The sequence below is a fragment of the Oreochromis niloticus genome, linkage group LG23, assembly GCF_001858045.2.
Source record: "Oreochromis niloticus isolate F11D_XX linkage group LG23, O_niloticus_UMD_NMBU, whole genome shotgun sequence".
Lineage (NCBI taxonomy): Eukaryota > Metazoa > Chordata > Actinopteri > Cichliformes > Cichlidae > Oreochromis > Oreochromis niloticus.
The window spans coordinates 5,793,298-5,806,138 of NC_031986.2; the positions used below are offsets into that span (position 1 = coordinate 5,793,298).

Genomic DNA, 12,841 nt, shown 5'->3' on the forward strand with positions numbered 1-12,841 from the left:
GAAAGTTTGCTGACATAACACACCGAATAGTTAACAGTTACATTAAAATTATTATTAGTATTATTAGAGACAGCTATATGCCTATTGTGTATTTGGTTCATCTAGTTTACGAGCCAGAGTCCAATCAAAGTGAGTTCTAATGTGACATAAAATAATCAAAATTAAAAATCCATTTCTAATTATATAATTGAAGATGGGTTTCATTATTCAAATATTTACAAAATAATAAGGAGTAAGTCTGTAAAAAGCTTTTTACTTGATTGATTTTTGAATGGGAATTCATTCTTGCAAAGGAGTCATCCTCATGATGTTTGTAGATCTTCATCCTCACCTGCTAAAGTCTGCCAAAGATCAGCAGGTATTTAATGTGAGACATTTGTTAGGAGCAGACTGATGATGGCAGATGATTTAAGCAGCATCGCTCTGTGGGAGAATATGTATCATCACAAATGTACCAGCAGGATCAAAATGACAAAAACATAATACACATTACATTTGTTTCAAAATAGTTCTGTGCTCCATCAATCTCATCGTCTTGGGGGGTGGGGTGAAGTTTTTATGTCTCATGTTGCTTGTTGTTTGAAGGTACACCTTCTTAGCTATCATTTACATATATCATGCATAAACTGTTTTTGCTTTTTCCCCCCCTCATGAATTTTTCAGCTCCCCAAAATGATCTACATTTTCAAAGAAGTTAAAATTATTATCCCTTACTGTAATTCAATAACACAACAATGCAGCCTATGAAATATGCAAGGACACAAAAAGGGGGGGAGAAAGATCGGGGAGGAGGGAAGCAGGAAGAGGGGGGAGGAAAGAAGGAGTAGAGGCTGCAGGTCAGAGCAGAGTGAGGAGCAGAAGGAGCAGTGCACACCTTGGTTACAGGTAGGATCTCCTTAACATTGCTACTTTTAAGACAAAAAGGTATACATTGTTCTGTATATTCACCTTTAAAATGCTGGTATGCTCTATAAATACCAAAAATGCAAATGATGGCTTTTAGGGACAGTTTGCGACTCACAGATTTTCTTTCAACCAACTGCAGGACATGTGAGTTTCAAAGAGGTGTTTAGCTGTGCTGAGCTTTACACTCCGTAATGCTTTCTGAATAGCTCTCTTATTTAGTTTGGATATGCAGTAATGCTCATGACCGTACTGCATAATCTTTTCAATTATGAATGGTATGATTTTTTTTACACTCAGTGGAGGGCGTTTGGTAACTTAGCAACTACTGCCTCTCATTCAACATTAAAGTGGGGTAACATGAGAAGTCAGTGTCCTCTCTCCAGATAAGTGACAGGGATTTGTTATTGAATGTAACCCACAATTTCCTTAACTTTAACCAACAGATTAATTCACAGACCGTGCATATTTTAACCCAGTTCATGTGTGCATAATCTGTAGTTTTGATTAAACTTGAGTTTATGTGTCCAGTGATTTCCTGCATCTGAGTTCTGTTTAAAGTAATGTTTTTATTGACCTAAAAATGTATAACAAATCACTCATGGAAAATCTTAAACATAAAAAAACCCCATAGTAAATAGATTTTATCCATTCAAAACAGGAGTTCACATCTTTCCTTTGGGGCCTTATTGTGAACCTCCACAGGTAAACTGATACCTCCCCTTTCATCCTTGCAAAAGCTTTTTTGTTTGTTCCGAGGGAGCACAGAACTGCCTACCCAGGTCTACACTATTAACATATACAGTACATGCACCTACCCACAAATGCCAGCTCCAAATATGATCCCTTTATAAATGGCCATAAAACGCATAGGCTTGCTGAAAGCACTGACCTTCTCTGGCAGTGACTCGCATACTTTGTGTCAGAGTTGAAAGACAGAGTTCAGTTTCAATGCTTTAAGCAGATAAGTGTGGCTGTTTCCACCAAGAGTGACAATGGGGCACCTGTGCTGCGTTCAGAAAAAATATTTGAGGCTAAGATTTCATGATGAGTAACATCAAGAGAAACAACTTGGCAACCATAAGCCATTGTGTTTTGCCTGGACTTCATGTGTAATGAGGATTTAATAATAATTTGAAGTCAGAAAAAGCAGTAGATTATAAAATAAGGTATACTTGAGCCAACTGTTGATTAGCATCCTGTTAGAGACATTTATTGTTGTCACCAAACTCTTCCAACAGAGTTAAAGTCTGATTACAACACTGACCCCAGAGAAATGGAACAGTGGTTACCTGAGAGTATTTTGGAGTCTCGTGAGAAACTGGATATTGTATGGGATAGATAAAGTTGCAATGAAAGAGACTCTGTGTCCCAGTTTTAAAACAGCAACAGATAGGCCATGCGGTTTTTCAGGGGGACTGTGGCATTCATTGATAAAACACCACAGACTGTGTTGATGAGACCCAAGACATCTGAGTGACGTACCATACTTAATTTTGCTTCAGATCTACTTAGCTTTTATATTGGCCTGCCACTTTTCTGTTGGATGAACATCTTATTTTGAATTCTACCTCCACATGTCTTACATTTTTTAATGCGTTCAAATACTACAAAAGTCTGTATATTTTCTATTCACATGAATAATCTTTTAACTCTTTACAGAAACATAAAGGAGTAAAAAGTAAAAAGAGAACTACTGAAATCTATCCGGCACAATGTTAATGAGGTCTCACTCAGAAAGAAGAGCCCTTCCTGGGTTCTCAGCCCTGCTGACACATAGCACTCCAAAACTGAAAGATGTGACTTTCCCACCTCCACTTTCTCAAACCCCACGGGAGTCCATCTTTACTCCCATATCTCTTACTTCACCACCTCCATGGGTAGCACAGGCTCTTTCCAATCTGGAGCGAGGAGAACAAGAGCTATTAAATCTCAGGGAGCAACAGCAGGCCGAAGTAGAGGAGGTGAACCACGAACTGGACAGCGCTGCAATTGAAGCTCAGCGAGAGGAGCGTCGCCTTCTTGAAAAGGTTGAGCAAGATCACAGAGAAGCCCAACGGCACCTCAGTCAAGTGAAGAGAGAAAATGCTGCTGCGGTGAGAGTTGTGCAGTCCCTTGTTGATCAGCAACTCAGAAAAATTGGTCAGCTGAGGGAACAGATACAAAGATGGGGAAGTACAGCTGGAGAATCTAATAAAAATCAACTGCAAAGAGGGGTAGCAGAGATGACCCAACCATGGGAAATCTCTCTAACACTTAAAAGAGTCAGTTTTTTACCAAGCCCTCAGTCCAAATCTTTAAGCTTAGGGGAAGTTGATGTTCGTGAGCAAGGTATGACCTACCACATTGGTGTCTGTAGTGCTCAAGGACAGAAGTGTGCCTTGCACTCAGCAGATATGAAATTTTTTAACCTTTCCCCTCTAGAAATTAGAAAGGAACCTCAACCAAGCAGAACTGGCCAAAGGTATAGTCCAGAGGAGAGCATGAAGACAAATACTGGGAACATGCGTATTGTCCGGAAACTACGTCTGTCAAGTTCTACAGAGAATGAGGAAGACTTAAAATCACCCAACTCTCCCATACCAAGACGCCGTGGTGTATCTGAGTCTTCCCAAGATGAATTGGAATCCGTGTTTTCAGACACACAAGGGCAAGACCTTTTCCTTGCTGTCCAACCTGTCTCCAGTCAAGGAGAATCTGAAGGAGATGACTCTGACAGCAGACCAAAGGGAACAAAGAGACGCAACACAGTGAAAGGTAAAAGAAAGCAAAAGGCTCTTGTCTTGGTCTCATGTAAGGAACCATCCTGCCCTCCTGAAGAAACAGGTGAAAAGACAAGTGATACAGCAACATCTCCAAACACTAGACACAAAAGTTCACTCTCCAGGCACAGTCTTGTAGATGTTTCTACAAGGCATCTTTCTCTTTCCCAACAAGGCCTTTCACAGAAATCCTCATTGGACAATAGAAGCCCGCCATCCCCAGCCAACAGTGAGCATTTCTGCTACACCTATACTGTGAATACTCCAGTAAATGGATCCCTTAGGCAAGAACACTGTCGCTCAGTATCCACAGCTGACCTCTATGGTAAACTCCGTCCTTTAATTAGTGATGACAAGACTGAGAGCAGTGGAATCAGAAAGGTCAACAGAATGTGTCTTGTCTCTGAATCCTCAACTTTTGAGCAAGGCCAAGGAAACTCCCAAGAATTTGAAGGGAACACAAGCCGTGATGAACAACAGTCCACAGCCATGACTCAAGTTACACAGGGTTTTAGTTCAAATCGTGTGAGCAGATCTCTGTCAATGTCAACCATTGAAGGTGACAAATTCCACAGAGTCAATGAAACACAGCAGGATATGGAAGAGGAAGCTGTGTCTGGTTTGAAGGAGTTGGTGGAAAGAGCTGGTGGTTCAACTGCCCTAGACTCAGCTTATCTAGTCAAACAGTTTGGAAAACAAGGATCAGGCCGTACTGACTTCAACCTGCCAAGTGGTATCCACGCAACTGTCAAAGGGCAGCTATTTGTGGTGGATTGTGGTAATGCCAGAATTCAAGTCACAGATCTCCAGAAGAATGTTGTACAACAGGTGTCTCCTTCAGGATCTGAAAGGTCGTCCCGCATCTGCAACTACTTTGATGTGGCTGTGAACTCAAAGGGCCTCATTGCCCTGACTTGTGCTGCTGAACGAGCTGTGCTGGTGTTCAGTCGTCATGGACGGCTCCTGCAAACGTTTGGAGGCACTGCAATCGGTTCTACCACTGAAGAGTTAGATGCTCCGAGAGGGGTCACTGTTAACCGTCAAGATGAGTTTTTAGTTGCTGACATCAAGCGCGGCACTTTAACTGCCTTAAAGCTGGATCCCAAAACAGGGGCCAGGTTAGAGCGCACAGTGGTGACAGGGTACCACAGACCCTACTTGGTTGCAGCTTGTCTCACCACTGGGCTCATGGCAATATCAGAAAGAGGCAATGAAACTGGGCGTGTCCCATGCATTCGAGTCCTGGAGCCAGGCTGGAACACTATCCGAATACTGGGAGTGTGTTCTGGCCTGGGGCCAGTCCTGACCTGTCCATGGGGCCTCTCTATTGACAGTGATGGGGATGTATTGGTGACAGATTGGGGCAAACAGCACCACCGTGTCCTTATCTACCCATCCAAGGGAGTTGGCTGGCCTCTGGTGACTGACAACCTAAGTAGCCCAAGAGGTCTAGCACTTCTCCCTGATGGCTACATGGTAGTGTCAGACAGCATGAATCACTGCATTAAGATCTACCAGTACAAATAAATGCAGTGCATGGTAAAGACTGAGATACAATAAAATAGAGATACACTAAGGGTGAAAAGTTTTAGAACACCCCAATTTTTCCAATTTTTTATTGAAAATTATGCAGTTTTATATCTCATTGCACTCTGAAATGAAAGCATGTATTTTAAACTTCTGACTGATCAATGTAGCCACATTTGGCAGATACAACAGCTGAACACACACCAGTGGCATTCACTCTACAACAGAGATCAAATATTCTTCAGAAAGTTCTTCCCATATCTGTCGCACAAGTTCCCATAAATGTGGCACGTGTAGGTTGCTTTGCTTTGACTCTCCTGTCCAGTTCATCCCAAACCAGCTCGATGGGGTTTAAGTCTGGAGACTGTACCGGTCACTCCATGTTTTCAAGCTTACCATCTTGTTCTTTGTTCCTGAGGTAGTACTGGCATAGCTTGGACTTGTGTTTTAGGTCATTATCTTGCTGTAGGTTGAAACCCTGACCAGCTAGAAGGATAACAGAGGGTATTGCATGGCGCTGCAGAATGCTGTGTTAGCCGTTTTGGTTCAGAGTGCCTCTCACTCTGTACAAGTCACCCACCCTGGATCAAGCTTCAAACCATCACACTTCCTCCTCCATGTTTGACAGTTGATGCCACACATTGTAGAGCCATCCTTTCGCCTACTCGAAGGCATAATACCTTCTTCCAGTCTTCAGTAGTCCAATGGCGGGGTTTCATGGCCCAGGCAAGCCTCTTTGTCTTATTCTGACGTCTTAGCGATGGCTTTCTTCCTGCAGCTTGTCCTGTCAAACCTGCAGCTCGAAGTCTTGCTTACTACAATCACTATTGAGCTGTGCTTGAAGCTGTTGTCCTTGTCCTGTAACGTGAACTGTGAAATCTCAGAAATCTGTCCTCTGATTCAGTTGTGGCTTTGGGTCTGCCAGACCTTTTCCTGTCAGAGTTTGCCCAAGTTTCATTGCCTTTTGATGGTGAAAGAAACTGTACTCACTGACACCTTAACTTTCCTTGCAATTTCTCTTTAGGAAAGACTTACATTTTTAAGTGTTATGATGGTCTGTCTCTCTTCCATTGTTAATTGCCTCTTTCTTTCTTTCATTTTTGTAGCAACAAACTACTTTCTGCCATGCAATGCAGCACTTACCTTTGTACCATCTCAAGCTATTCATTAGACTTGAACAACTTGAATTGCATTAAATAACTGGAAAAATTGGGGTGTTCTTAAACTTTTGACTGGTAGTGTATTCTAACAATAATTGGTGAAATAATTCGAGGTAGGTTAAACTCTTAGAAGAGTTATAATCTGACATTTTTTGAGATTCTTCTAAAATCTTGTACCTCTTACCAGTTATATTTGACATGATTATGCTTGAAGAGGTTTAAAGATTTAGGGTCATAAGTTAGAGTGGTGTAGAAAATTACTACTTTAATAGAATTAATTTTCAATATTTTCCTTTAATTTCCAATTCCAGAAGATGCAAGCAATATGGCATGCTTGGAAAATGTGAGCACAGTGCAATGGGTACATCTATAACTCTTGATAATTGTGTGTTTCTGGGTGATATTTAGACTTTTTGTGTATATTTCCATATTGCAAAACATTTAGATGATCAATAATAATCATGACAAAATATAATAAGATCATTGTAATCTCTCCTGTATCAAACTCTTTAGTTGGCTTGGGAAGGTCTGAATAACTTTTGTACTGTCAGTTTCTTAGTTAATTTTATTAAACTTTCATTCAAATCTAATTTCAAACTATTTTGTTGTTTCTGGAGATTTTTTTTAATCCTACCCTTTCAAGGGTGTTTCATTAGCTTTTCGGTATTTCTATAACTGACAAACTGTCCAAAATTGCAGTATTTTCAGAAATCTCTTACAAACACTGTAACACAAATGGAGTCTTTTTTGACCAACGTGCAATTATCAAATGTAGTTAGAAGTGGTAAAATATTAACCAGAAGATCAATAATTACACTTTAATCTGCTCCATAATGAAAGTAAATCTTCTCCGCATTTACTCTCATCTCAAGGCAGATATAGAAATATAGTTTGGTCTGCACACATTCTCATGCAGAAAGAATAAAAATTAGCAAAGTTGAGTGAAAAGTGATAAATGATTATGTTACAGCCATATTTCGCAACAACAAAACTTCCATCACTCTGGCTATACAAACACACACAGGAACACAGGATTTCCTAACCTGTCCACCCACACATGCACAGCGCAGAATAAAAGTGCAGCTTCAGCTCCTGTGAAGCTACAGCAACAGCACCGCTCCAGAGTGAGACTCCACATCTGAGGACTTCAGCAAGAGAAACATGGAGCTGATCACCAGAACTCTGCTTCTGGGTCTGGCACTTTCCCTCACTAATGCAGCACCTGCGTGAGTGTAAATGAGCTCCATTTATTTTTTGAAGTTTTAGTCAAAATAGACAATTCGTGTTGGCAGGATTTTTCCTACTATCCTGGCTTTAAAGGCAACATGATGTGCCATGTCTTTTAAAATAATTTGCAAACACTTGGAGTACGAATTTTCTGTGGGTTGATTCTTTGTTGAGGTTAAAAAGGCAAAATGTGAAACAACTCATATTTTGTTTCTGTAAATTTAGGATTAATGGAACACATTAAAATTGCTAACTTTTCTTAAAATGTCAGTCTGTAACTATTTAGTTAGTGGAATAATTTCTGGAGTTTTTTCTTCTTATCAGTTGGAGATATAGTGAAAAAGTCCGTTTCATCCATTTGGAACCCTGTTTGTTAGATCACAAAGTTCACCAGATGAATCAATAGAACAAATTTAAGACTGCTTAGCCATCATATTATCGCGCTGTTTTGTCAGTGACTCACTTTTTTTTCATCTAGAAAAATAACTTTTTGAAATTATCTACAGGCATCAAGACGAGCCAGCACCAAAAGGTAGGATTTTATGTACATAAACTGTACGTTGTTTGTCAGTTACATAACAGCTGGATCTCAATCACAGCAGCATTCTGTACTGAGCAATACTTGTATGTGTCTAATGACATGCATTTTGAATATTAAAGTTACATTAACAGTTAAAAGTATGTTACTTTTATCTTGGGAATAAAGATGGAGATGCTGCTCTACCAGACCGGTGTGAAGGAATTGAGTTTGATGCCATCACTCTTGATGAGAGTGGAAAAAACCCCTTCTTTTTCAAAGGTATTGGACATGTTCTTTTTCTTAGAATGTTGGACTAAATCATCCTCTAAAATATTGTGTCTGTGGTGTTTTCTCCTCAGATGGCTACCTGTGGAATGGTTTCTATGGTCCAGCTAAACCCTCAACGATGTTCTTCAAGGAGCTAGATGAACACCACCACCTCGGCCATGTCGATGCTGCTTTTCGGATGCACGATCACATCTTCCTCTTCCTGGTACGATCCTCATATGCTTTCAGCTATAATATGGGTCAAGACATCTTTTACTGATCTCAGATATTGTGTACTATTGTGTACTAGGATGACCACGTGTTCAGCTATTACAACCACACTCTGGAGACCGGATATCCAAAAACTATCCAGGAAGTTTTTCGTGGAGTCCCCACACATCTAGATGCTGCTGTGGAGTGTCCTCAAGGAGAGTGCATTACCGACTCTGTTCTGTTCTTCAAAGGTATGTTGGCATTTACTGCTGCAAAACTGTTCAGTAAGTTGAAATGAATTCTTTGACAGCATTTTGTTGAGTACTGTGATATAATGAGGTTACAATAAATAAAAAAGAACACTGTGATGACTTGTGATCTCCTTCTCAAAGTGGTCATTTCCCTCCATAGGGCAAGATGTGTATGTTTATGATATAGTCACAAAGACAGTGAAGACCAAGACGCGGGCCCGCCTGTCTCCCTGGGCCCGCCTGCCTCTCTGCACGTCTGCTTTCCGCTGGGTGGAACACTACTACTGTTTCCATGGACACAACTTCACCAGGTTCAACCCAATATCAGGAGTAGTTAACGGCACGTACCCAAAGGATGCCCGCAATTACTTCATGAACTGCAAAAACTTTGGTGGGTTCATTAAGAAGAGAATCTTAGAGATTCATTTTGGAGGTATTTTTTTCAGACACATGCAATCTTGTGTGTTACCTGCAGGTCACGGAGGTGATCACAAGGCTCCTAAATGCAGTGAAGTCAAACTAGATGCCATTACTACAGATGACAGAGGCAGAATTTATTTATTTACAGGTAATGTGACGTATGTTTCAAAATCTCAGTTAGCTCTCACTTAGTATGATCTCACATAATTGAATAAATAGATTATAATTTAATTATTTCTAGATGTGCCTTTAGCTGAGGGAACTTGGGACAGTCCTGGTATTGGAGTTAACTTAGGATAAGCAATAAAATTTCAAGCTAAAAAAAGATATTTTGGTTTAATTTATTGCCATCAAACATCAAACTGTAAGAGTTTAAATACAAAAAAAAATAATGTTAACAGTCAACTAAGTAATGATGTTAACAAGCTAAACTAAGAAGGTGCGTATTAATAATGCACTTAAAATAGCATTTAGCTATTTGGCTAAGTAACATATAGCCTTATGTAACTGCTAAAGTAGGATTCTTTTGCAGTTTAGTTGTTGCACAGATCAAACAAACAAATTGTAACTTTTTTTTGTAACTTTACAACTTCCCAGGTGTATTTTTGAACTTTAGTGAGAGTCAGGCTAACCCGGAAAGATTACAGAGAAACAGCTGAGTTAATAGTATGTTGATCCACACTTTATATGTAGCATACAGATTTAGGAGTGCTTCATCCAAATGTGATCCTGTAACGGGAAAAAAGTGTCTTTAAGTTTTCTGCCATGATAAAGAACAAGTTCAATCTCTCAGGGCTTAACTACATGCGTGTGGACAACAGGCGTAACGGCCTTCACGCCTTTCCAATAACCAGGGGATGGAAAGAAGTGACAAACGGGGTGGATGCCGTTTTCTCCTACACCGACAAAATGTACTTGATTAAGGTAGACACCATATAACCACTCAGGTGTTGTTCCCCCCCAATTTCTGTGTTGAAGTTAAAACTAAAATCCACTTATTCTGACAAAACACTTACAGGATGATCAGGTTTACATCTATAAAACTGATGCCCACTACGTCCTGATTGAAGGCTACCCTAAATCCCTCAGGGAGGAATTGGGCATTGAAGGAACGGTGGATGCCGCTTTCCTCTGTCCCAATGAACACACAGTTCATATACTCCAAGGTAAGTTACTGAGTGCTTTTGTCTTGGTTTTTGTGGAGAAAATTGGTATTTACACATGCTTTCTCCAAAAGGACACAGGATTCGTGATGTTGACCTCAGTGCCACACCCAGGGTCATCAACCGAGAAATACCTTTGCCCTTGCCTGACATTGATGCTGGTCTCTGTGGTCCAGATGGCATTAAAGTGTTCAAGGGGTCACAGTATTACCTCTATGAGAGTCCCATGGTATTGGCTACAAGCAAGATCGCTCCTGTTCCTCAAAACATCACGTCAGGAATGATGGGGTGTGAGGATCAATCAGAAAAAGAAAAATGAGGAAGAAACCATACTAATAATTTATTGGCAAGTCAGTTTTTGGATGTGAAGACTTCAGCGAAACCTAAAGTAATAGGGAACAGCTTTATTAGGTGACCAATGCGTTTCGGCTTGTGGTCTTAATCAGGGTCATTCAAGTCAGTTTTTGGAAAAATGATCATGTCTTGCAATGAAGTTTGACTTGCTTGGTGAATAAAGCATTTTTTCATGGGGAAATCTTTATCATTAAAGGGTCTATATTTTGAATCTGCAAGCTTGGAACTGAAATCAACCAAATTCAGTTAAAATGAAGTAATGTCAGAGTTTGGCCACAAGAGGACCTTCTGTACAAAGGCATGCATATTCCCATGCATGGCTCTGTCCCAGTGACTTCTTTCTTTAATGAACAAAGTGTGACTTCTTGTTGTTGCACTGATATTACAGGTCCTCTTGCTGACCAAAAGTTTTTCTTTTCCCATAGCTTTCAGAAATGATACTGGTACTTTAAAACTTATATACATTTCTTTTCTATCAGCTTTATTCAATCAACACTGAATGTTCAGGTATCTGAAAAATCCTGTTCAGGACTATTATTTGACTAAAAGGCATCAGGTCAAACAAACAGCTCATGCAGATTGTTTTCAGTCATTGCTTCTGTGCCCAAATGGGACACATCCTCTGATGTCACATCCAAAGGGGCACTTGAGTGCTCTAAATGCCTCTTTTGTAAGTGCATCTGTCTTCCAAGGGGCTCTTCGGTCGGCCCAGATAACATTTTGGTTAGCTTAAGTGCTCCTTTAGTGTGAAAACTAGGAATTAAAAAAAATGAACTTTTGGCTTAACCCCTCCCTCTTAAATAGCCTATTGATTGCACAAATGCACAAGGGCAGCACAGTAATGCACGTGATGGAGATTTTATCCATTGTGTTGTTTTTAAAATAATTTTCGGACAATCTCTTTTTCACCTTAACCTTTGAAAAACCAAAGTGCAGACTTTTTGACATAATCCCAAATCAGACCAGTAAGGGACAAATGGGTTGTGCATGATGCTATCTCAATATCAAAACATATATATATATATGTATATATATATATATATAGATATAGATAGATAGATAGATAGATAGATAGATAGATAGATAGATAGATAGATAGATAGATAGATAGATAGATAGATAGATAGATAGATAGATAGATAGATGGAGCTATGTACAAAACTCACAAGTCTCATTTACCTTTGAAATAGAAGCAGTGCACTTAAGTGTTTCATTCCATCACATTTCATGTTACTCTTATAAACTCCTCCATGTTCTCATATGACAAATGAAACTTTTACTAGATCATACCTTTTATTAGCTTCTTGAACGTGTTGTAGGTCTTACAATTATTTTTGAAATTAAAAAAAAGAAAACAGTGTTAATTTTTAATATGTTAACCTCAAAGTCAGGTATTGCATTTCCATCATCCTTTTATTATCAATATGTATATGTAGATATATATAACTGAATTATAAATACAGTTCTCTCTCTTTATTGCAAAATATTTAAATTACTGTCTGTAGCCATACTGGACCATGCAGACACGTACGCACCAGCCTGCAAGAGTCCAGAGGTCGGAATAGCATTAGCAGGCATTCAAGGCCTTTTCTCTCCCCGGAGAGGTTTTTGTTCAGCCAAAATCCCTGGGACTTTCAGCTAGCATAAAAGAAGTGCTGGCCTCAGCACAGCTTAATGGGCGAGGCCATTGGGAGACACACACACACACACACACACACACACACACACACACACACACACAGCAGAACATGTGTAAGTGCATATTCGCGCATGCGATCCAGTGTACTTGTTACTATGATTAAATAATAAACATCTGTTTATGAATTTATTGATTGTCAATGATTCTGTTGGCTTCTTTTAGACCAGTTTTTGTTCCGCTCTCTAGCACTGCACATTTGCATTTAACTGAGAGAGCTTCCTGAGCTGAAGCAGGAGTTTTTGTTTTTCTAATATTTATTTATTTGTATAAATACAAATGGAGTCATGGTGAGTTATGACTTTCAAAAGACACATGCAAATAAACATATATATTTTCCATTTCCTGTATTTAGAGGGATTGCAGGTGGAGAGAACT

General features: G+C 39.7%; 2 protein-coding genes across 2 annotated transcripts; both read left to right on the forward strand.

Moving 5' to 3' along the window:
• The first annotated feature begins 812 nt into the window (after window positions 1-812).
• LOC112843878 (uncharacterized) lies at window positions 813-6,744 on the forward strand. Its single transcript, XM_025903117.1, has 2 exons — window positions 813-885; window positions 2,566-6,744. The coding sequence occupies exon 2, from the start codon at window positions 2,619-2,621 to the stop codon at window positions 5,190-5,192; it is 2,574 nt and encodes an 857-aa protein (XP_025758902.1). The 5' UTR covers window positions 813-885; window positions 2,566-2,618; the 3' UTR covers window positions 5,193-6,744.
• A 678-nt stretch (window positions 6,745-7,422) lies between these two features.
• hpxb (hemopexin b) lies at window positions 7,423-11,809 on the forward strand. Its single transcript, XM_003440893.4, has 10 exons — window positions 7,423-7,578; window positions 8,086-8,111; window positions 8,286-8,378; window positions 8,459-8,592; window positions 8,677-8,830; window positions 8,991-9,221; window positions 9,306-9,398; window positions 10,044-10,174; window positions 10,269-10,416; window positions 10,488-11,809. Exons 1-10 carry the CDS (start codon window positions 7,514-7,516, stop codon window positions 10,730-10,732), a joined length of 1,320 nt encoding a protein of 439 aa, XP_003440941.1. The 5' UTR covers window positions 7,423-7,513; the 3' UTR covers window positions 10,733-11,809.
• Window positions 11,810-12,841: the final 1,032 nt, after the last annotated feature.